The 23,041-nt window shown below is 37.4% G+C and overlaps 2 protein-coding genes across 4 annotated transcripts in view; both read right to left on the bottom strand.

Annotated features, from left to right (window-relative positions):
• The window catches only part of LOC137199612 (NLR family CARD domain-containing protein 3-like), a 52,461-nt gene that overhangs the window by 11,860 nt on the left and 17,560 nt on the right, over positions 1-23,041 (bottom strand). For 2 of the 3 annotated variants that reach the window (XM_067615147.1, XM_067615776.1), the window contains one exon: positions 3-1,800. In XM_067615147.1, the coding sequence (XP_067471248.1) occupies positions 3-1,800 (1,798 nt within the window). Of the gene's footprint in view, positions 1-2; positions 1,801-2,039; positions 2,269-2,459; positions 2,539-2,671; positions 2,783-4,513; positions 4,625-4,973; positions 5,101-5,657; positions 5,778-23,041 lie in introns of those variants that run through there. The other variant, XM_067614419.1, reaches the window with a different exon arrangement.
• The window catches only part of LOC137198862 (ras-related protein Rab-8B), a 19,846-nt gene continuing 6,601 nt past the window's right edge, over positions 9,797-23,041 (bottom strand). Inside the window, exons 2-8 of the mRNA XM_067613237.1 lie at positions 20,338-20,398; positions 19,056-19,116; positions 18,894-18,971; positions 15,443-15,532; positions 14,216-14,281; positions 14,077-14,127; positions 9,797-12,154 (exon numbers count right to left, since the gene is read on the bottom strand). Of these exons, the coding sequence (XP_067469338.1) occupies positions 12,065-12,154; positions 14,077-14,127; positions 14,216-14,281; positions 15,443-15,532; positions 18,894-18,971; positions 19,056-19,116; positions 20,338-20,398 (497 nt within the window). The 3' untranslated portion in view covers positions 9,797-12,064. The remainder of the gene's footprint in view (positions 12,155-14,076; positions 14,128-14,215; positions 14,282-15,442; positions 15,533-18,893; positions 18,972-19,055; positions 19,117-20,337; positions 20,399-23,041) is intronic.

Raw genomic sequence — 23,041 nt, 5'->3', positions numbered from 1 at the left:
ACAGAGCTTTGTTGGAGGCTTTGACCACTGGCAGCAGCTTCAGAAGAGCCTCCTCTGAAGCAGAGTATTTCTTCAGGTCAAACACGTCCAGATCTTTTTCTGATGACAGTAAGATGAAGACCAGAGCTGACCACTGAGCAGGAGACAGTTTATCTGTGGAGAGGCTTCCTGATCTCAGGGACTGTTGGATCTCCTCCACTAGAGAACGATCATTCAGTTCATTCAGACAGTGGAACAGATTGATGCTTCTCTCTGCAGACAGATTCTCACTGATCTTCTTCTTGATGTAGTCAACTGTTTCCTGATTGGTCTGTGAGCTACTTCCTGTCTGTGTCAGCAGACCACGTAGGAGAGTCTGATTGGTCTGCAGTGAAAGACCCAGGAGGAAGCGAAGGAACAAGTCCAGGTGTCCGTTTGGACTCTTTAAGGCCTCGTCCACAGCACTCTGGTAGAAACATGTTGATTTCCCTCTGAACACTTTAGGCCACCGGGATGTTGTTTGTTCTTCTGTCAGCAGATTGACTCCAGACTTGATTAATGTCAGATGGACATGAAGAGCAGCCAGAAACTCCTGAACACTCAGATGGACGAAGCAGAAAACCTTGTCCTGGTACAGCCTACTCTCCTCTTTAAAGACCTGTGTGAACACTCCTGAGCACACTGAGGCTTCTCTGATATCGATGCCACACTCTGTCAGGTCTGATTCATAGAAGATCAGGTTTCCTTTCTGCAGCTGCTCAAAAGCCAGTTTTCCCAGAGACTCAATCATCTTCCTGCTCTCTGGACTCCAGTGTGAATCTGTCTTAGCTCCTCCATCATACTTGACGTTCTTCAGTTTGGACTGAACCACCAGGAAGTGGATGTACATCTCAGTCAGGGTCTTGGGCAGCGCTCCTCCCTCTCTCCTCTTCAACAGATCCTCCAGAACTGTAGCAGTGATCCAGCAGAAGACTGGCATGTGGCACATGATGTGGAGGCTTCGTGATGTCTTGATGTGGGAGATGATTTTGCTGGCCTGCTTCTTATCTCTGAATCTCCTCCTGAAGTACACCTCCTTCTGTGGGTCAGTGAACCCTCTGACCTCTGTCACCATACTGACACACTCAGGAGGGATCTGATTGGCTGCTGCAGGTCGTGTGGTTATCCAGAGGTGAGCAGAGGGAAGCAGTTTCCCCCTGATGAGGTTTGTCAGCAGCACATCCACTGAGGTGGACTCTGTAACATCAGTCAGGATCTCATTGTTGTGGAAGTCCAGAGGAAGTCGACACTCATCCAGACCGTCAAAGATGAACACAACCTGGAACTCTTCAAACCTGCAAATTCCTGCTTCTTTGGTTTCAGTAAAGAAGTGATGAACAAGTTCCACCAAGCTGTACTTTTTCTCTTTCAGCACATTCAGCTCTCTGAAAGTGAATGGAAATGTGAAGTGTATGTCTTGGTTGGCTTTGTCTTCAGCCCAGTCCAGAGTGAACTTCTGTGTTAAGACTGTCTTCCCAATGCCAGCCACTCCCTTTGTCATCACTGTTCTGATTGGTTCATCTCTTCCAGGTGAGGCTTTAAAGATGTCTTGTTGTCTGATTGTTGTTTCTGGTCTGTCTGGTTTCCTAGATGCTGTTTCAATCTGCCTGACCTCATGTTCATCATTGACCTCTGCAGTCCCTCCTTCTGTGATGTAGAGCTCTGTGTAGATCTGATTCAGAAGGGTTGGGTTTCCTGCTTTAGCAATCCCCTCAAACACACACTGGAACTTCTTCTTCAGGTTAGACTTGAGTTTACGTCGACACAGTGGAGCAAGAGTTCCTGAATGAACAAACAACAAATGAAATCAGTGATTAGATCCTACAGAAAGTCTAGAAATGTGAACATGTAAGTGTGTCTGTATAGTTTTTCCTCCTCCATCAGTTTTATTCAGCTCATCAGTGGAGGACAAACAGCCTCTGATCTGATGCAGAGGTGTGCAGCATATTTACAGCAGAGTTTGAAATATAAACCTCTCTCATGTTGCCTCCATCATGTTAAATCTGTTAAAATCCTCTTACTGCTCTGCAGACGGTTAGCCAGCTCCTCCTGCTTCATTCTCCTCATGAAGTGCAGTGTGATCTTCAAAAATGCTTCTCTGCTGCTCGTCCTCTGCTCTTCTTCCTCACCGTCCAACACCTCCTCATCCTCACTCTGACTCTCTAAGCATTCTGGGTAATCTGGACTCAGACCCCTCTGGACTTTCTTCAGTTCGTTCTTCACAAAAGTGACGATGTTCTCCTCCAGCAGCTGGAACAGGAAGATAAACCGAACATTTAATTTAAACTGGTAGAACACAACATGTGATTCATCTGTCAGTCAGAAGGTCTGCTGGTCTAAACAGAGCAGCATGGACGCTGTTAGGACCTGAATGGTACTTTAGTATTTCATCTGTGGATGATGGAGTTAATAGTTAAAGGTGTGTTTGTATATGTACACACCATAAATATGGAGTCCAGGTGTGTTTGATGCTGCTGTGCAGACTGATCACTGGGAACTTCTGAGCTCTGCTGCTGAACTCTGTGGAGAAAACAACACATTTAAGGACATTTAATGAATCAAATCTGCACACAGCTTATTAAAGATGTTCTGTCATGATGACAAAATGAACTCCTGTAAATGTTGCTCTGATTACTGGATGTTGAATTCTTACATTTGATCAGCAGATTGTCCATCTTTAAACTCAATAGGAGGATCCATAGAGTCGTCACTCTTCACGGACACACAGCTGGGTTCAGGAGAGTCTGCTCTCTGCTGCTGCATCCTGATACAAATAAAACAGTGACAAAAGCATGTAGTTAAAATCAAAGAAATGAAGGATTAATCATCAGTTTAAATCCCAGAATTAAATAGAAATCTGATGTGTTTAAATTCCTCCAGTGATGAAAAGAGGATGGCAGGCGACTTGGTGATGAGTCAACAGAAGAAGAAGGAAGTGAGGATGTTCTACAGGAGCTCTATGGCTCAGTAACAATCTGTACCAACCTCAATAACTAAAGATGGAACTATAAACATCCCAGTTCATCCTTCAGATGGATGAACACAACATCAAGCAGCTTTTACTCTGTACAGACTCTGTTAGAGGAGGTACAAGGTGATCCAGACATTTTTAAAAACTGTCCCTGGTGCTTTATGTGTTTTCAGAGATGTTATGGCATCAGTTTCCTCTTTTTGTGTAACATCTTCATCGATCAATTATTTAGTATCTTATTTGAATTTTGGCAGAATAAGATTTCCTGTAAATTATGAGAATAATCTCCTGTCCATTTCCCATCTGATCCATACAGATCCTGATAATAATTTTCAAAACATTTCTGATTTGAATGGATCATTTATCATATTACCCTCTCGATCTGTGAGAGACAAAAGGAAAAGATCCTTTTTTCTTCATTTTCCCTTGTTTCATGTTGTTTGTTTGTTTGTTTAGAAGAGAGGAGAGAAGAAGAAGAAAATAAAGTATGAAATTAAGCTGGTATAAGCTGTGCCTGATGGAGCCGGTACATGAGGGTTCAGGGATCAGGTGGATTAATATTGTAATTATATTAATGTTTTGTGTGTTAAATTGAATAAGATGAAATAAATAAAGTGAAAAAGAAAACAATAAATCAGAGCACAGAAACAAAGTGAGGAGGTGTGTTACATGTCAGTGTTGTCCTGCAGAGGGCAGCAAACACCTGCCAACACTGAATAAGAAGCTCTGTGAGAGAGGGAGCTGAGTCTTTCTGAGATGAAGATGTTCCTGTCAATCTGAAAAATAATCAGCCGTCCAATCACAGCTTGGAGGCAGCGCCATGGGCGGAGCTTATCAACACCAGCAGAGGTGAAGTCAAACATGACAGACAGCCTTTCACAATAAAACAGTTTCCTGTGGGCTGAGGGACAGAACTACTGACTGTATGTTTAGCTCCATTTGTGAGACTGTTTGCAGTTTTAATGAGATGGATTGTACTGCATGAAAGAACAGACAAGACAACAAACACTGAAATGTAAAACACCTTTTCACTTTGTTTTCTGTGTTCTGGTTTGATTTTAATGCAGCCTGAGAAACCTTCATTGTCTCTTTACCAAAGGTTTTTCATTAATTATGACACAATAAACACTTACATGAAAAGGAAACACGTATACATAACGTGCATTGTATCTCATTTTCTTTCTTTCTTTGATTTGTCTTTAATGAGACATTTTAGAATTTTCTTCCATAAATATAAAACATTCTTGTGTCTAACAATCCTTTCTATCAATTATCAATCTGTTCAGTCAGTTTATCAATCCTGAGATCAATATTCTGACCTTTGCTCAGCAGGATCCATCTTTGAAGCTCCAGACAGACACATCCAAGTTAGCTGCTGCTCTGATTATTGGATGTGATGTTTTCAAAGTTACACACACATATTGATATAGTGACCATGTTGGTGTCTTATAACACTGAAACAATATATTGATTCCTCTTCTCAGGAGAGTCAGATAATAACAAACTTCAGTTTCATATTCTTACCTTCCATCATCAGGTTGTCCATCTTCAAAGCTAATATGACGACCCATAGACCAGTCACTCTTCATGGACACACAGCTGGGTTCAAGAGAGTCTGCTCTCTGCTGCTGCATCCTGATACAAACAATTAACAAATCAAAGAGTTTAAAAACTATTAATTTTGACCAGACTGTCAGCAGCTGAATTTTTAGAAGCAGAATGAAAATCAGTAAGAAGACAGTGGATGAGAAACGTTCTCCTGTTCATCAACATGTCATCTGATGAAAGATGCTTCATCTTAGTTGATTAGTTGACTAATCAGTTGTTGAGGTCTTTATTAACTCAGACAGTCAGTAGTTCATTCTGAGTTATTCTGAGTAATTATTCAGTAGTTGAGTGTCAGATGTGACAGTGAGTGTGAATAGTGATGGTGGAGTGATGTGAGTGGAGAACAGTGATGGACAGTTAGAGATCCTCATCTCACCTCTGAGCTTCGGTCTGGCTGTCATGTTCCCCACACAGAGAGCTTTTAGAGGGAGGGACTCCCTCCTCTCTGTCCTCACACTGATCCATAGCAGAGAAACAGCTGCTGGGAGAGCTGCACTCAGTCACTACAACAAGGTTTCATCACAGGACACATTAGTTCTCATTCATCTCTCTAACATCACAAATACTGTAGAAATCAGTGAAGCAGCAGCTCTTCCCATCAGATACACTGACCAGGTCCATCTGAGGACTCTGCAGCCTCTGGGATAGTTCACAACATGGACTGAAAAAGAGCTTCTAGTCAAACCAAGTCTGTCTCAGTGTTGGAAGATGGTTGTGTTTTGGATTAAAATGCACCACAGCCAAGTTGATACAAGCTGTCCAACCAGTTCTGACACTTCCTGCATTTTTCACTCATGATGTGATCTAAGATTATAATCAAACTGCTGTTGGTTCAACCTGAGAATCACTAACAGTAATACAAGGAATCAAACTGCTCTCCTTTAACTCATAAAGAAACAAACCATCAACAATCAAAATCTTCTGTAAAACCTGAAGGATTAAATAAATATTGTGAAACATCATCATCCAGAAACTACTGTCCAGTCCAACAGATTCAACACAATGTGATCAAAGTGATCATTCATCAGACATTTACAGATTTCTCTGGTAGGATTCTCACCTGCTGAAGTCACTTCAGGTCAACTTATAGACACTTTCCACTTTCAGGTGTCGAGGAAACATTGGCACAGAAGAAGCTGCTCATTCTTCCTCGTCAGTCCTGCTGTCTGTGTGCATTTGATCTGAGGACTCTGTTACATCCTCATAACTTCAGAGTCCACGTATAAAAAAACATCAGAGTGACTTCAAAACCAGTCTAACCAGTGGCAGAAAGCCAGTCAGTGTCAGAGAAATTACACATCACATGATGTAGTTCTACTATCTGTCCACTAGATGGAGCCAACTGAACATCTAATGAGCTAAAGATCAGCTGTTAGTATCTCTGACCAACAACATCACTCAGCAGCTTGGATCAACTCAGCTGTGATTCATTTTATCCAAAACAACCATCTTACATCTCTGAGTTTATTTTCAACTTCACATTTGTACTAAATTCTACTATTACAGGTGTCTTTTGTTTCTTTCGCACAGTACTGTAGATATTTTAAATGTCACTTCTCTAATTCTATAATCTCTTATTTGATTTTTATTTATTTCATGCAAAGAGTTCTTAATCTGTTGCTGATCTGCTGCTGTAACATGTGACTCCTCCCTCAGAGATCAATTAAGTCTTATCGTAATCAATTACTGTCCTAAATATAGACACAAGCAGCAATGACTGGGGTCCAAGCAGATTACGAACATTTGGATACTTGTTTCTTATTTAGCTTATGTATATATATATATATATATATATATATATATATATATATGTGTGTGTGTGTGTGTGTGTGTGTGTGTGTGTGTAGCCGAGCTGAGCATCTGTTGTCACTTTTCTTATTTGAATAATAAATGTGAGTTTGTTCAAAACTGAGAAATTGAAAAAGTTTCAATCTGAAGTTTATCAAGAAATTCATCTGTTATGCAGTAAAAGTACCAATACAGCAAAGTAAAAATACTCCATTACAAGTAAAAGACCTGCAGGAAAAATCCTCCTACAGTAAAAGTACATAAGTATTATGAGCTTGATGTAGTTAAAGTATTGCAGTAAAAGTACATAAGTATTATGAGCTTGATGTAGTTAAAGTATTGCAGTAAAAGTACATAAGTATTATGAGCTTGATGTAGTTAAAGTATTGCAGTAAAAGTACATAAATATTATGAGCTTGATGTAGTTAAAGTATTGCAGTAAAAGTACATAAGTATTATGAGCTTGATGTAGTTAAAGTATTGCAGTAAAAGTACATAAGTATTATGAGCTTGATGTAGTTAAAGTATTGCAGTAAAAGTACATAAGTATTATGAGCTTGATGTAGTTAAAGTATTGCAGTAAAAGTACATAAGTATTATGAGCTTGATGTAGTTCAAGTATTGCAGTAAAAGTACATAAGTATTATGAGCTTGATGTAGTTAAAGTATTGCAGTAAAAGTAGTGGTTTGGTCCCTCTGACTGATATATTATTATATATGACATCATTAGATTATTAATAGTGAAGCATCAGTGTTAGAGCAGCATGTTACTGTTGTAGCTGCTGGAGGTGGAGCTAGTTTACACTACTTTATATACAGTTAGCTAGTTTAGTCCAGTGGTTCCCAACCTAGGGGTCGGGCCCCTCCAAAGGGTCAGCAGATAAATCTGAGGGGTGGTGAGATGATTAATGGGAGAGGAAAGAAGAAAAAACAAAGTTCTGATACACAAATCTGTTTTCAGTTTTTGGACTTTTTCTCTAATCTTTGATTTTTGCTGAAATATTGGATCATTTGAACATTTATTGAAATGAAAGCATGTGAGAAGTTTAGAGGGAAAAATCACTATTTGGTGGAGCTGTTAACAACTCATAGACATGTGAAATGTGACCCCGACTACACACTGCTTTTTGTAAGACGTCAAAAGCCAAAAAGGTTGGAAACCACTGGTTTCATCTTTAACAATGTGTTGTATTTTAAAAGCTTGTTATATTATCCATTGTGTCAAATCTTCATCTGAAAAGTAACTAAAGCTTCAAATAAATGTAGTGGAGTAGAAAGTACAATATTTCCCTCTGACATGTAGAAAGTAGCATCAGTGTTTATCTGATCAGAAGTGTGTTATTGATGGTGACGCAGCTCTGATCCACTTCCCTCTGAAGTTCTGGATCCAGTCTGATCTGAAGCTGCAGAGACGATCAGGTGGACGACTTCCTGCAGCAGGTGAGTGTTTGTGTTTGGTCGTCAAGGAAACAGTTTGTCACACACTCACACACACCCACACAAACCAGCTGGAAGCAGATGGGTTACTGTGAGGCAATATGATATATAAAATGCTGCTGCAGCCACTAAGTAGCCTACATATCATACGTGTATCATGGGAGTAAAGTAAAAAAATAGAAAATCACCACCTGCTTGTGAACAGAAAATGAACAAATATGAAATGTGTTGATTCAAAAATAAATCAAACTTTTTATTTATAAAAGCATCAGAGCAAATATTTCAAGTCAGAAATAGTTCAGTAAAAATTGGATTTATTTCTCAGATGTTTTCTCTTTTTGTTCTTTCAGTGTCTGATCCTCCGTCAGAAGGTGTAATATTATTAGGAAACACTCCATAAATTTTCATTGTTATGCAGATGATACCCAATTATATTTATCAATGAAGCCTGATGAAACCAATCAGTTAAACAAACATAAAGACCTGGATGACCTGCAATTTTCTGCTGCTAAACTCAGATAAAACTGAAGTTATCGCGTTTGGCCCTAAACACCTTAGAAACACATTATCTAATGATAAAGCTACTCTGGATGGCATTACCCTGGCCTCCAGCAGACCTCCAGATTGGGTCCGGGGTGCAGACACCCTCTCTATGTTTAAGAGTAGGCTTAAAACTTCCCTTTTTGATAAAGCTTATAGTTAGGGCCGACCAGGCTCGCCTTGGATCAGCCCTTAGTTATGCTGCTATAGGCCTAGACTGCTGGGGGACTTCCCATGATGCACTGAGCTCCTCTCTCCTCCTCCTCCTCTCCATCTGTATGCATTCATGTAACATCAATGCATGTCACTAACTTTACTTCTTCCTCAGAGTTTTTCTGCTTCCTCGTCTCACAGGAAGGTCCGGTGCCTGAATGTGGGCCCTGGCTGTGGGGATTGTGGTCCTGTGGATGTCCTGCCTCCACACCATCATTATAAGTCATATCTCTATTACTACTATTGTTGTTGTTGTTGTTGTTGTTATTAGGCTTCTCTGTGTGTCTCTCTCTGCTGACTTAAAATATTCCTCCAGTCTTGTACAACAAAACTAAAACTCATCTGAAGAAGTCAAACTGATTTCAGCCGCAACGATTTCAAACTCAGATCGACCAGAATGTAAAATTTATTCTTGATTTTGTCAGTATTTAGTTTTTATGTGTTAAAGTCTTTTTATTTGTAAAGTTTACTTTAAATAAACTCACTTCTTACTCTGAGCAGGATTTTGACACAATAATCTGAATTTAAAATGTTTCCACTGCTGCAGGTCACTTTCTGAACTGAGGCATCACATTAAGTGTAAAACAAATAAAAAATGTTAAATTAAAAACTTGTTTATGGATTTATGATGCTTCTCTTTGGACCGACTGCAGAAAAGAGACAAACATGTTTTTCTATTTTACAAAACTATTGACTCAGTGATCTTTAACAAGCTAAAACTATAAGAGTCAGAAAGGAGACGTCAGAAATATTACACATTTTTACAGTGTAAAATTATTGTAACAATTCTTTTTATTTATATGATGCATTTATAAACTAAATAAAAAGACAGTAAGTTAATAACTGTATCCCCTGCTGTGTATAATACATTAATATTTAATACTTTTAAAAGGCTTTTAATGTAAATGTTTTGTTATTGCATTTACTGACTCAAGTTTAAAAGCCTTTTATTATTAAATTTGTAATTTAATTTTAAAATTGAATTATTAATTATTTAAAGACAGAATAATGAAACTGAATTATTATTTGGTAGCAAAAAAGATCATTTTACTTTTATTTTTTACTTGGAGTTTAAACTTTAAACGCATTTAAATGCAAATATAACAAACCAATAATAAAACTGTAAAAATCACATTCAGGCTGTAAAAACTATAATAATAATAAAACAATCAGGACATATTGAACGCTGAATGGAAATCAATGACTCAGAACTGCTGCGTGTGAATATAATATGTTTAAGACATGACAAATATTGATTAATACAAAAATAAGAATTCACAAACAAACAGTTGGATAGAACTTCTCTCTGAAAAGTAAAAAAATAAAATCAACAGTTAAAGAGCGTTGAGTGGTTTTTCCTCGAGTGGTTTCTGCCAAAGAAACGAAAAAATACAAAAAAACATAGAAAAGCTTCACCAGAGCTGCTTCTCCGAGCGTTTACAGTCTATCTGCTGATTCTTCCAATAAACTCTTTAAAGTGATCAATAGACGTTTTCATCGCATCAAACTAAATTCTCTTCAAGGAATTTATTCTGTATTAAGACTCTGCAGTAGTTTGCACTGTCAGTGTGGACGAAGCCTTTCATACATGACCTGTAATAAACTCCTGCTCATATGTGATGTAGTTTAGAGCATTTATAAAGACGACATCAAAGTTTCAGTTACACTTTGCTTTTCTTCTTGTATTTAAATGCTAAAAGCATGTTTTGATCCCTCAGTGATCAATAATCGTGTCATTTAGATCAGAACTCTGGGATTTTGTATTATTTAGACGTTCTTGGCGTTTCCATTTAAATTTACAGATGAGCTGAACCTGCTGCAGTTCATCGTCAGAGACAGAACGCTGAACACAAAACTCCACTTTTTCGTTTTACTGCAGTTTGTTTTTCTGCAAAAACCTTTTTTTTAACTGAACAAAAGAAGCTGAAAACATCAAATGTAGACAAACAGACTCGTCTGAAAGCTGAACTGTAAACTCTTCATAAATCAACTGTAACAGCAGGAAGAACAATCTGATCCTGAACCAGTTTAAACTTTAAACTTCAGTAACGTAAAGTGAATTAAAAACAGGACCTTTGAGGTAACTGACCAATCAGAGACAAACAGGAAGCTGAAATCAGAAAAATGTCACAAATATCTGAAAATATTTTAAATATTTGCTTCTATGATAGATGTTAAAAAAAAGGATAGTAAATGTTTACATTTTATATATTTATATTTATATATTTCTCATATTCGGGTCGTTCTGTGATGTTTAAGGAGGCTGCAGAGTGCAAACAGAAGAACTTCACTGATTAATTATTATATTACGTCAAATATTATAAAAACAATCAACAATCAATCGACAATCAATTAATTATTTAAATAAAGTGATGACGAGATGAAACAGTAAAGCAGGAGACATTATAATAATTCAATAAAAACTATTTTAACTGTTGAAACGTATTTAAAAGCTGATTTATTGTCATTTTAAGTGATAAAAGTTGTATTAAATTGGTGATTGGCACATTTAATAATAATTTTATTTGAGTTTCAGTCTAAAAATGTATTTATGACAACAAACAGAACTGAAGAGTCTTCCTGTTAATATTCCATCTCTGCTTTTATATTTACAGTTTACATCCTGTGATCACTTTAATTTAAAGATGCCAAATAATCCGACCGGCAGCCTTTAAAAAAACAATTTAAAAATCAATCACATTCATTTTAAATCTCATCCTATTAAGACAGAATAAGGAAAATAAAATTATTAATTCACTAATATAATATTTTATTTCTTACGATGGGTTTAATAATTCATATTCATTATTTAATGTACTTTATTGTTTAAATGTAATAACTGATTATTATGAATCTTTTGTGATTATAATTTTGGCACACTGAGGCCTCCGTAGCTTTGATCAAACTAAAGAGTTTCAGCTCAACGTGACAGAAACAAACGAAACAAACGACTCGTTTCATCTTTGGAGGAAACGCTGCGTCGCTGCAGCTGCTAAAGATTATAGAAACAAACATAACAAACATAAAACTGACAGATAAACTTCATGTAACAGACGAACCGACGACTTCAAATCCACTTTGGTAAAAAAACTGAAAATGATCTGACGTGTTTGGACGTCACACAGTCCTCTTCATCTCTGACATTCAAGTCATCATCATTTTCTTTCATTAAAACAATAATTTTTAACATGAGTTAGTTCGCTGCGTCTGCAGAGTCGCCTCCACCTGCTGCTGACGGCAAAACGCTATAAGACCAGAAGGCGGCGGCGGCGGCGGCGGCGGCGTGCAGAGAGGCAGATCGGAGCTGATTGAGAAGCAGAAACTTTTCTGCAGGTTCAGTGAAAATGTTTCTTCATGTTTCCAGCTGCTGTTGGTCGTCGCCGGCCGGCGGAGCGGCGCAGCGTCCTGGCGGGTCCAGCTCTGCAGCAGCCGGAGGAAGACGAAGAAGAAGAGGAGGAGGAAGAGGAGGTGGTCGGCCAGAGGCTCCGCCTACAGCAGCAAACACCTGAAGAGGCTTTTTTTGGAGCGAGACTCTGTGATTTTAACCGGCCCGCCGCCGCCAGGCGGGTTGTTGTCGCTCTGAGGAAAAACACACAAACAGTTCAGAAACATCATCACAGGCTCCTCCTCTCAGGTAACAACAACCAATCAGAGGTAGACAGCTGTCAGGTTCAACAGATGATTGACAGCTCTCTCCTCCACTCAGACGTCTGGTTGTAATCCAGTCACAATAACATTCTACAGCAAGTCCTGTATTTATCTTTAATAATCAGCCTACAAAAGGTTAATAACTGGTTAATAACTGGTTTATAACTGTTTATAACTGTTTATAACTGGTTTATAACTCACTATAACGCAGCTGTCAGCTGATGTAAGTGTTTATTGATGTATTAATCAATAACTAAAGTGTTTGCTGCTGTACAAACAGATAATCAATCACAATATAGTAAAACACAGCTGTAATAATATAAAATGTGTCTTCATGAGAGAAGTAAGTAGTATAATAATAAATACTGAAAATGTCCAAATATCTTCTTATAAACCATTTTTTAACTTATTGATGATAAATAGGAGAACTTGAAGTAAAGAGTTACCCAACCGGTAAAAATATTTTGAAATAAAATTAGCATTTCAAATATGTATTTATGATTATTATTAGTAGTAGTTGTAAGTGTATGTACGTAGTTTTGAGGTACTTGTACTTTACTTGAGTATTTCCATGTGATGCTACTTTATACTTTATACACCACTAGGTTTATTTGACAGATGAAGCTGTGAACCAGATATTTTTTATAAATTTCTTTTATTTTTGTAATTCATTTCGATGACTTCATGTCAATATAATCCACATTAAATCCTTTCCAGACTTTCCAGATTAGTTTCATTTAAAGACGTGTGTCTGCAGGGCTGCGACTGACAGTTATGTTTATTATTATTTAATATGTTTCATGTTTCAGCTGATTTATATTTCTCTTGTAAAGTTACACTGAGACACACGAGTCTGTAACATCTAAATTAACTTCATGTTAACGAGGTTTGAGGAGGTGATGAGTGATGTCATCATCATCATGACTCTGACTGAAACATTATTGATTCATATGTGAGTTTATTCTTAAGGTTACTGATTCATCTTTTACTATATAAAATATAATAAAGGTAGAATCCTCTCCGGTTAGTGAAGCTTTAGTCTTAATAAAACTTATTATTTTGTGTAGAAACTGAGAATCTTCTTCAGTCTCTCATTGATCAGCAGGCGATGACGCCTCCACAGATTTTAAACCAACAGAGATGCTGTTTGTCAGTTTTATGTTTGAGTGTTTTTTGCCGTTTGTTTGTTTGTTTATGTGTTGTCGTGTTAAATGTTGGGAGATGATTAATGGGGTTTTTTGCTTCTCTCTGCTCCACATTGAACTTTGCATTTTAGTGACCACGTGACCTGTGTTTTATGCTGGTCGAGTTTTCCAACAAACGTTCACACTTTGTTTTCAACTGAATGAAATAAAATCTCAAATTCAACGGTTCTACTAAAATCTACTGAATATTTCTTTCAGCCTGCTCGAGGTCATTTTAGGTTGTTTTAATGTGTTTTGCTTATTTTTGCTCAAAAACAATCTTTGTTATCTTAAATGAATTTTGTCTTTCACATTACAAGCAACAAAACATTCCGCTGAATTTCGCAGATTTTCATTCTGGATCACCGCTGAAAACTGTAAACTCTATTTGACTAAACAACTAACTCACTGAATCCATGGCAACATTATACTTCCTGTTTACATCCCAAGGCATTATGGGAACTGTAGTTCTAAAACTGAGAGTATAATAATCCTCCAAACAGAAGCAGAGCGTCAGACTTTGTAAACCCCGATGTATTAAAACACTGTTACTGTTATTATTACTGAACACACACACACACACACACACACACACACACACACACACACACTCTCTCTCTCACACACACACTCACACACACACACACTCACACAGCGTGACGTTCTCACCATTTTTCTGTTCAGTCTGCTCATGATGTCTCTGCCGAGTGTGATGAAGGCCTGCGGAGGGAAACAGATTTGTCTTTGTTACAGTTTTCAGTGTTAAATGTGTAAATAAAGTTTGATACAAACTCAGATCCAGACTCACTTCCTCCACGTTGATGCTGGACTTCGCGCTGGTTTCCAAAAACTTGATCCCGTAATCGATCGCCAACTGAACAACGAGACGACAGACAGGAAGTTAGAAACAGTCTGACATTTTATTCTTCAAAGATATTTTTACTGAGTGTTTTGGTTCATATAACATACAGATATAACCTTATTATTATTATTATTATTATTATTTTAAAAAGAATAAATTAAGATCAGGATTAGAGTTGATTTATATTTTAAATATTAAGTAAATATTGTTTCTAGAGCAGCAACAGTAAAGTTGAGTCACCATATAAACTCAATAAAGTCTCACTAGAAACTAAACATAATAAATAAATAATAATCCTGACATCAAAATACTGAGTGAAGTTTAGAAAGAATGAAGAACAAAGACATCAGTCGACCTTCCTCCTCCTCAGTGTCTGCTGTTTGTTACACAACTCAACTCATTATTTATTCATTATTTCCATTTTATTTGTTCAAATGTTCAAATTCTGATGAATTTTACAAATTTGACTGATTTTGTTAAAGTTTCTTCAGTTGTCTTTTAATATATTACAGAACAATCTAAACAAAAACATCAAAAACCCTCCTGGTAGTTCAATACATATATACATATATATATATACATATATATATATATATATATATATATATATATATATATATATATATATATATAAAAATGTAATGTATGTGATGTTTGAAAAGTTTAATTACAACATTGAAGTTTGTTTATTAAAGTCTTGTTATATTTTTTGGAAAGTTTTGAGATTGTTGTTTGTATTGATTGTTGATTACTGTATGTATTAATCTTTATGTCTGCATGTATGTAATGAATGTATGTATTTATATGTGTATTGATCATTGATCATGTTGTTGTGTTTTTATTGATCAGCAGTCGTTACTGAGAAGATAAAACTATTATTTTATGAAAACACGTCGACGTTTATCACAAATGACCATGTGAGTCATTTTCTCTCCTGTAATAAAGTGTCGTATAAATAAAGTTTATTATTATTATTATTGTTATTATTGTTATTATTATTGTTGTTATTATTATTGTTATTATTATTATTATTATTATTGTTGTTGTTGTTATTATTATTGTTATTATTATTATTATTGTTATTATTGTTGTTATTATTGTTATTGTTATTATTGTTATTATTATTATTATTGTTATTATTGTGTTGCATTGATCAGACTGATCAGCTCTGACCTTCTCTCCTCTCTCTTTGGACACTTGTCTCTTGTCGTTCATGTCACATTTGTTTCCCAGAACCATTCGCTCCACGTCTGAAGACGCATGCTGCAAACACACACAAGAAGCTCTTCATCATCATCATCACCATCATCATCATCATCATCATCACATCCATTATTTTACATTTTTGTTCCTTAAACACATCAGGAGCAGTTTGAGTTCAGTTTCTTTCTCAAAATCACTTCAACCTGGTTTCATATTATTCTGTTCTACAGGCAACAACAAAGACAGAGACGAAGAAGAAGAAGAAGAAGAAGAAGAAGAAGAAGAAGAAGAAGAAGAAACGTGGGAAAACATTAAAATGTTCAGTCTGTAAACTCATCAGACTGTTTGAAGCAGTTTGCTGTGTGAACCAGCAGAGGGCGTTCTGAAAGTTCACTATCTGGGGTCCGTTTCACAAAGCAGGTTCAACAAACTCTGAGTCTAATCCTGAACTCTGAGTTGATCTACTCTGAGATAAGAAACTCTGAGTTTCCGGTTCCAGAACAGCTAATTTGAGTCAGTTTAATCAACTCGGAGTAGTTTCACCTGGAGTTAAGCGCGTGCACCACAACTATAAAAAGCCAGCATCAATGGAGCCGCGATTCAATGAGTCACCATGGCAACGGGGAAGAGGATGGCTGCGTTTTTCGCCCCACTAGAACTAGAAACTAGAGTTTGAACATGTTTTCAGAAAGAAGTGCAACACCGCTGCAGCTGCAAAAGAGAGGGAGACGGCGTGGGAGAACATCGCTGCTCGGGTCAATGCGTAAGTTTAAATGTAGTCCTTTGCAATCACAATAATATTACAGAGGAAAACTGCTTGATTGGTCGCCTATTAATTTATTTCATTTAGGTCCAATCCCGCGAGGGAGAAGCGCACTTGGCAGCAGTTTAGGATGAAATATAAAAACATTGTTCAAACAGGTGAGACCTCGGCATAATCTCATGGGGGAACCTCATTTTGATCATGTTTTACATTGTAAAGTAAATATTAAGTGGCTGTTTGACTGTGCAGTTGTTTTATCCCCAACATAATGCTGGTTTCACACACATAAATGTCTTCTCATCTACTTCATGTTCTGTTAGATAATTAATCCTATTTAAATTAACACAGACTTCTACTCAGCCAACAGAAAGAAGGCAGATGTCCGTAAAACGGGTGGTGGTCCAGCACCGCCACCTCTAACGGAGGCAGAGGAGCTGGCCCTAAGCCAGAATTTAGGAAGGCCAGTGGCTGGCTCCGACACTGTACAAAAAAACTTCCGTTTGCAAAGAAACACAGCGCAACACACAATATCTGCTGGGATGTGAGAGCATGATTACGATTGGTAATGTTGCAAATGTAAAGACGGATTAGGTTGTGTATGTAGATGATGGACTGTGACGTGAAACGGTACCGCTCAAAAAGATAATTGTCTGGAAATGCTAGAACATCTATGCGTGGTCTGATAACCATCTCTCAACGAATATTTAATTCTCTGCGCAGTAATGCTGCACCTTCATCCACGGGATCGTTATCAAAAGGACATGCCATGTTAGTGAAAAAGTCGCCACCTACTGTGCCTAATGGACTTCTAATATACTGACTCTGATTTTTTTTTAATGATTTTTCTAAATGACAGACGGCAGAACTAGGCTACGCCAAAACTCGCCTGCTGACTGAATGAATGAGGAAATCAAATGGAGTGTGTGGCTCTGAAAGAGGGCGGAGACTGAACTCGAGGTTCATTGAGAAAAACCTGGTCCCGACCAGGTTAGGTTCATAGAGTCTGTTACTACGGTAACTGACCGAGAGCTTAAGTTACCCCTCTCTGTGAAACAGGCTAGAGTTATCCCTCTTTCTCTGGTTTGAGTTACCTCCCTTTTTGAAACGGAAAACTCAGAGTTTCCCTCATTTCAGGGTTAACAGACAGTCCTACAGCGAGTAAACACGGATGTAAAGTTTATTTACAATGATGCAGGATTCAAACTTTTATGAAAAATCAGTTTTGCAAATGTTTCATGAGGAAGGAAAACGTCTCCATCATGTTATCTTTAGAGCTCAAAATGTGTTCAGGTGAGAAACTGCACAGAGCTTCAACAGCTGACTCATCACCCTCCGTCTGAACATCTATAAACAATAAATGTGATGTTTTGGTGTTTTTGGCAACATGAATCCTTTTCTACTGCAGCTGATTAAACTTTCACTAAATTATTTCCTTCATTCTAACAGAGATTCAATGAAATATAAAATCTAAGAAGTCAACATGTTTCCATTTGAAGAAAGAAATCTTCAGATATAAAACATTTTGGCCACCGGGTGGCAGCACAGACATGGACACAGTGATGGAACCTGTTAAAGACTGTTAAACCAACAGTCAGTCATCAAATGAACATTAAAGCTGTGTTTCTTGCTGTAATCATTCCTCCTGTTCATACTGACCATTAGAAGATCCCTTCATAATGACCTTACAATGGAAGTGATGGAGGACAAAATCCACAGTCCTCCTTCTGTGCAAAAATATATTTAACCCCTTAACATCCACCCTTTTTATAGATTTTTCGCCTATTTGGCATACCCGAATGGAAAAGCTTATAACAGAAGAACTGTAAGGCTGTGATACATGTATTAGGCTTCATCTGACAAATGACATCTTCTAGTTTCTGGAAATGTGTTTGTTTAGCATGTGGCTAAAACACAAACAAAACTACATCAGTTCAAATAAGGCTCAAAAAAGTGTTTTTGGTCCTCGTCTATAATGAGTCATATATGAATAACTATAGTTAGGACACGCTTTATGCCACAACTATGCAGACATATCACCACATACCTTATAAAATTGCAGACCTCTAGGCCTCTAACCTTATGGGAGTTTTTAGTTTCTGGTGTCCCTGAACCTCTCCAATCATCTCCAATTGGCCAAATTGTGCCAATTGCTTTGACTCATTACTGTGTGATGCTGCCGCTTACAACTGGTGTAAGCTGGTCGCCGGCGACCCGGTGGATGTTAAAGGGTTAAAAGTTTATGTGAAGCTAATATGAAGCTTCAGCGTCCAAACGAGTCAAATCAAGTAGATATCTTTCAACGTTACAGTCTTTTTAGTGCCAAAGTCCCTCTTTTTGTTACTATACTTCCACCTGCAGCTCAACAGGGAAACACTGTCCGAGGAAACACAAAGAGGGAATTTGATGCTAAAAAGACTGTAAATGTGTCAGATATCCACTTGATATGACTAACTCAGACTGATGAAGCTGAATAGAAGCTTCACACAGACTTTTAAATGCATTGAAAGCACATTTGAAGGATCTTTTAATATCCAGTATGAACAGGAGGAATGATTACAGACACCTGACTGCTGCTTTAACACACTGGGAACACTGGGAACACTGGGAACTGGTCCTTTAAGTGATGATGTCGTGTGATGTCACAGGGGCGGGGCTTACCTCCTCGATGTTGCGTATCCAGTTCCTGATGTTGTCGAAGGACTTCTCGTTGGTGATGTCGTACACCAGCATGATGCCCTGCGACACAAAAGACAGGAAGTGACATCAGCACGGGAAGTGACACCAGCACAGGAAGTGACACCAGCACAGGAAGTGTCTCACCATGGCGCCCCTGTAATAGGCCGTGGTGATGGTCCTGAACCTCTCCTGACCCGCCGTGTCCCTGCAGAAAGCAAAGTCACACGTTCAATAATATTTATTTATTTATTATCAGTATTTAAGTTTAATTAATATGACACGAAGAGCTGCAACTAATGATTATTTTCATTATTGATTAATCTATTGATTCTTTTATTGATTATACAATTTGTTTATTAAATGTCAGTAAACAGTGAAAAGTGTCTGATATCATTTCTGTGACGATCAATCATCTTGATTAATCTGATCAACTGTATAAAACACAAATATTCACTTTACAGAAATTAAATCGACACATTTGAGAAACTGAAAACAGCAAATTAATTAATTAATCATCAAAATTGTTGCAGATTAATTTTCTGTCGATCGATTGATCGATTGGTTAATCGACTAATCGTTGCAGCTTTAACAAAAATAAAATTAAGTAAATAATTAAAGTTTAACAGAAAACTAAGTTTGAAATATGAGTTTAATGAAAATAAAACATCTGAAAAATGTCTTTTATATTCACACAACTTCTGTTTTATGACCAACCGGAGCTGCAACGATTATCGATCGATCGACAGAAAATTAATCAATCAGGAACAATTTCAATGAATTCATCGTTTTGAATCTAAAACTTAAAAATGTTAAATTTACAGCGACGTCGGACCAACAAATCTTATCAAGTAAATATTTCACATTTATCTCGTAGAAATGATTCATCGATTTTCTGTCGATCGTTGCAGCTCGAATGACGTGTCGTCATGGCAACGGCAGCTTGTTTATATCATCCACCAAATTGACAGATAATTTAATTTAATTAATTTGTCATAAACAAACTGTAAATAATTCATAAAGATACAATAGAGTCAGACCAGTAAAAGTAATGACGTCACATTAAAAATAAACTGAAATGAGACTTAACGAGACTCAACGAGACTCAACGAGACTTAACGAGACTTAACGAGACTCAACGAGACTTAACGAGACTCAACGAGACTTAACGAGACTCTATGAGACTTGACGAGACGTGACGAGACGTGACGAGACTTAACGAGACTTAACAAGACTTAACGAGACTTAATGAGACTTGACGAGATGTGACAAGACTTAACGACGCTTAACAAGACTTAACGAGACTCTATGAGACTTAACGAGACTTAATAAGACTTAACGAGACTTAACGAGACTTAATGAGACTTGACGAGACTTAACGAGACTTAACGAGACTCAACGAGGCTTAACGAGACTCTCTCTCTCTCACCATATCTGAAGTTTGATTTTCTTTCCGTCCAGCTCGATCGTCCGGATCTTAAAGTCGATTCCTGAAACACAGAAGAGACAATGAAGCTGCAGCCATTAATCAATTAATCAATTAATCAATTAGTCGATCAACAGAAAACAAATCTTCAACTACTTTGATAATTATTTCATCTTTTTAGTCGTTTTCAGGCAGAAACGTCAAACATCAGCTGGTTTCAGTTTTTTCACTATAAACTAAATTTATTTATTGATTCATTGAGAAAATGATCAGCAGATTAATTGATAATGAAAATATTTGTTAGTTGAAACTTTTCCTGTTTATTTTCAGAGCAGTGAAAAGTTTTCTTCAGGTGTTCAGTGTCTCACATGTTTAACTCCACCCGCCTGCTGCTCTGAGGTGTTTAAAACAAACATGCAGGCATAAAACAGGTTTCTATTGATTAACCTGCAGATTATTGTCTTGACTGATCGATCGTTTATTCTGTGAAATATTGATCATGATAATGATCAGTTGTCACATCTGTGAAGCTGAAACTGGAACTGAATCAATTATTTGATTTAAAGCAACAACTGATCTGATAATCAATTAATTGTTTCTGTCATTTTTTAAAGCTCCAGTCAGTCATGTGACAATAAATTAAATATCTGTTGGTGAAACAAAGCAAAATATTTGAAGACGTCACATTTTTCAGTTTTCAGATGTTTTATTGATCAGATGATGAATTGATTATTCAAGAAAATAATCGTAACTTCTAATTTGATAATGAAATAGCTGCTGAATCACTTCCTGTCGATGATCTCATCATAGTGATAAAATGACATCATAGAAACATGACACAGCTGTTCTCCTTCAGAACCAATCACAGATCAATAACCTGAACTGAATCAATACTCGCTGCCTCAGGTGATGAAGAGCTGTGTGAATAAATATGAAAACAGTCAGACATCATGTAAACAAATAAATAAACATCACAGATCATAAATAAACACAAATAAGAGAAGAGAACGGCTCGTCACCACCTCAAACACTGAGGTGCGTTTGTTTCGGTGCTCTGGACGTCACAGAGCATCAGCCGGGCGGGCGGGTCGCTGTGAGGAGGAAGTCACAGATATTTTTAAACAAACGCTCCTTCCTGCCTCTGAGGAGAGAAAATGTTTCCAAGAAGCTGCGGATGCGACGGCTGACAGCTCCGTTTCCTGTCAGAGCCGAGCCGACGCGGCGAGGAGGCGCTTCATGACGCGTCAATAAATTATACAACAAAACCTGCGGCACGGCAGGAAACGCGTCTCTCTTCCTGTCTGAGTCACATGAGGAGTCACAGCTTCAGTGAGTCGGTCTGCACTCTCACTGTTCAACCATCCTTCAGACACCAGTTTACTAAGAACACTACATTACCCATGATCCTCGGCTGCTGCTGCTATGCAGAAGGAGCCGGTCAGAGGTGTGAGGTGAATTTTAAGCTCTGTGATTGGATGTTTTTCTAGCTGAAATGCAGTTTGGGAGTCGTAGTTAATGTTTTGTTTCATGACGATCAAACCGACTGATGTCTGAAACATCTCCTCCTCTGAGCTGCATTGATTAGTCGATTAATCGATTAGTTGCCAACTATTAAAGGATAGAGAGAGAGAGAGAGACAGAGAGAGAGAGAGAGACAGAGTGAGAGAGAGAGAGAGAGAGAGAGAGAGACAGAGAGAGAGAGAGAGAGAGAGACAGAGAGAGAGAGAAATAAAACAAAATTCTCTGAATCCAGCTTCTTAAAATTCTGTTTTCTTAATGAACTAATTAATCGTCAGAAAACAGTGAAAAACGTTTTGAGTCAAAGGTCACGACATTAAACGTTGTTTACTCTGAACAACAATATAAAAACAAAGATAGTTTTTCTGTATTTGTGATTAAAAAATTCACTAAAACAAAACAAAACAAGACAAGACGTCAGTTTAGAGTTTGGGAAACACTGATACTCGTATTTTGACATTTTATAGATCAAACAACTAATCGATTAATTGAGTTGCAGCTCTATTTAAAACTTGATGTATATACAATAAAAACCATTGATTACTCTGCTGGTTACTTCTGTGATTAACTGATTTATAGTTTGTAGCATCTTGAAATGTTTTTATGTTGTTTTGTCCAAAACCCAAAAATATGAATTTTCCTTTGATATCAGACCAAAAAAAAGCAGAAAATTCTTACATTTGAGAACTTTGAACCATCAAATGTTCAAACTATTAACCAGTGTAACATCTTGAAACAGAAGCAGACGCTGCAGCGACGGAAGAATTATTCAATAACACGATGAAACACTGATCAGCAGCAACATGCACCTAAAGTATCACCAGTAAAACTAACGGCCCCATTTAGAGTCTTATTGATCACATGTGTATTTATATTATCTGAATATTAAAACGGATTCATTAATGTTTACTGAATAGTTGAATCTATAATAATATAATAATGTATAATCATGTGTTTTAGATGTGAAACCTGTTTTTAGTCTCCAGCTGTAGATGTAAACATGTGACTGACGTGTTGAAACTCTTCCCTCCGTTCTGCAGCAGCTCCGCCTCTCTGTTCATTTTCTCTGAATCTCACCAGGAAGTGAAACCCGGTCGCTACGGAAACGTGCAGCGGAGCAGGTCAATAACCTCCTCGTCCTCCTCCTCGTCCTCCTCCCCCCCCCACATCCCTCTAACATCCCTCCGAC

Source organism: Thunnus thynnus, chromosome 1 (assembly GCF_963924715.1).
Source record: "Thunnus thynnus chromosome 1, fThuThy2.1, whole genome shotgun sequence".
Lineage (NCBI taxonomy): Eukaryota > Metazoa > Chordata > Actinopteri > Scombriformes > Scombridae > Thunnus > Thunnus thynnus.
The sequence above is the reverse complement of the archived record's forward strand: the minus strand, read 5'-3'. Positions and strand labels throughout refer to the sequence as shown.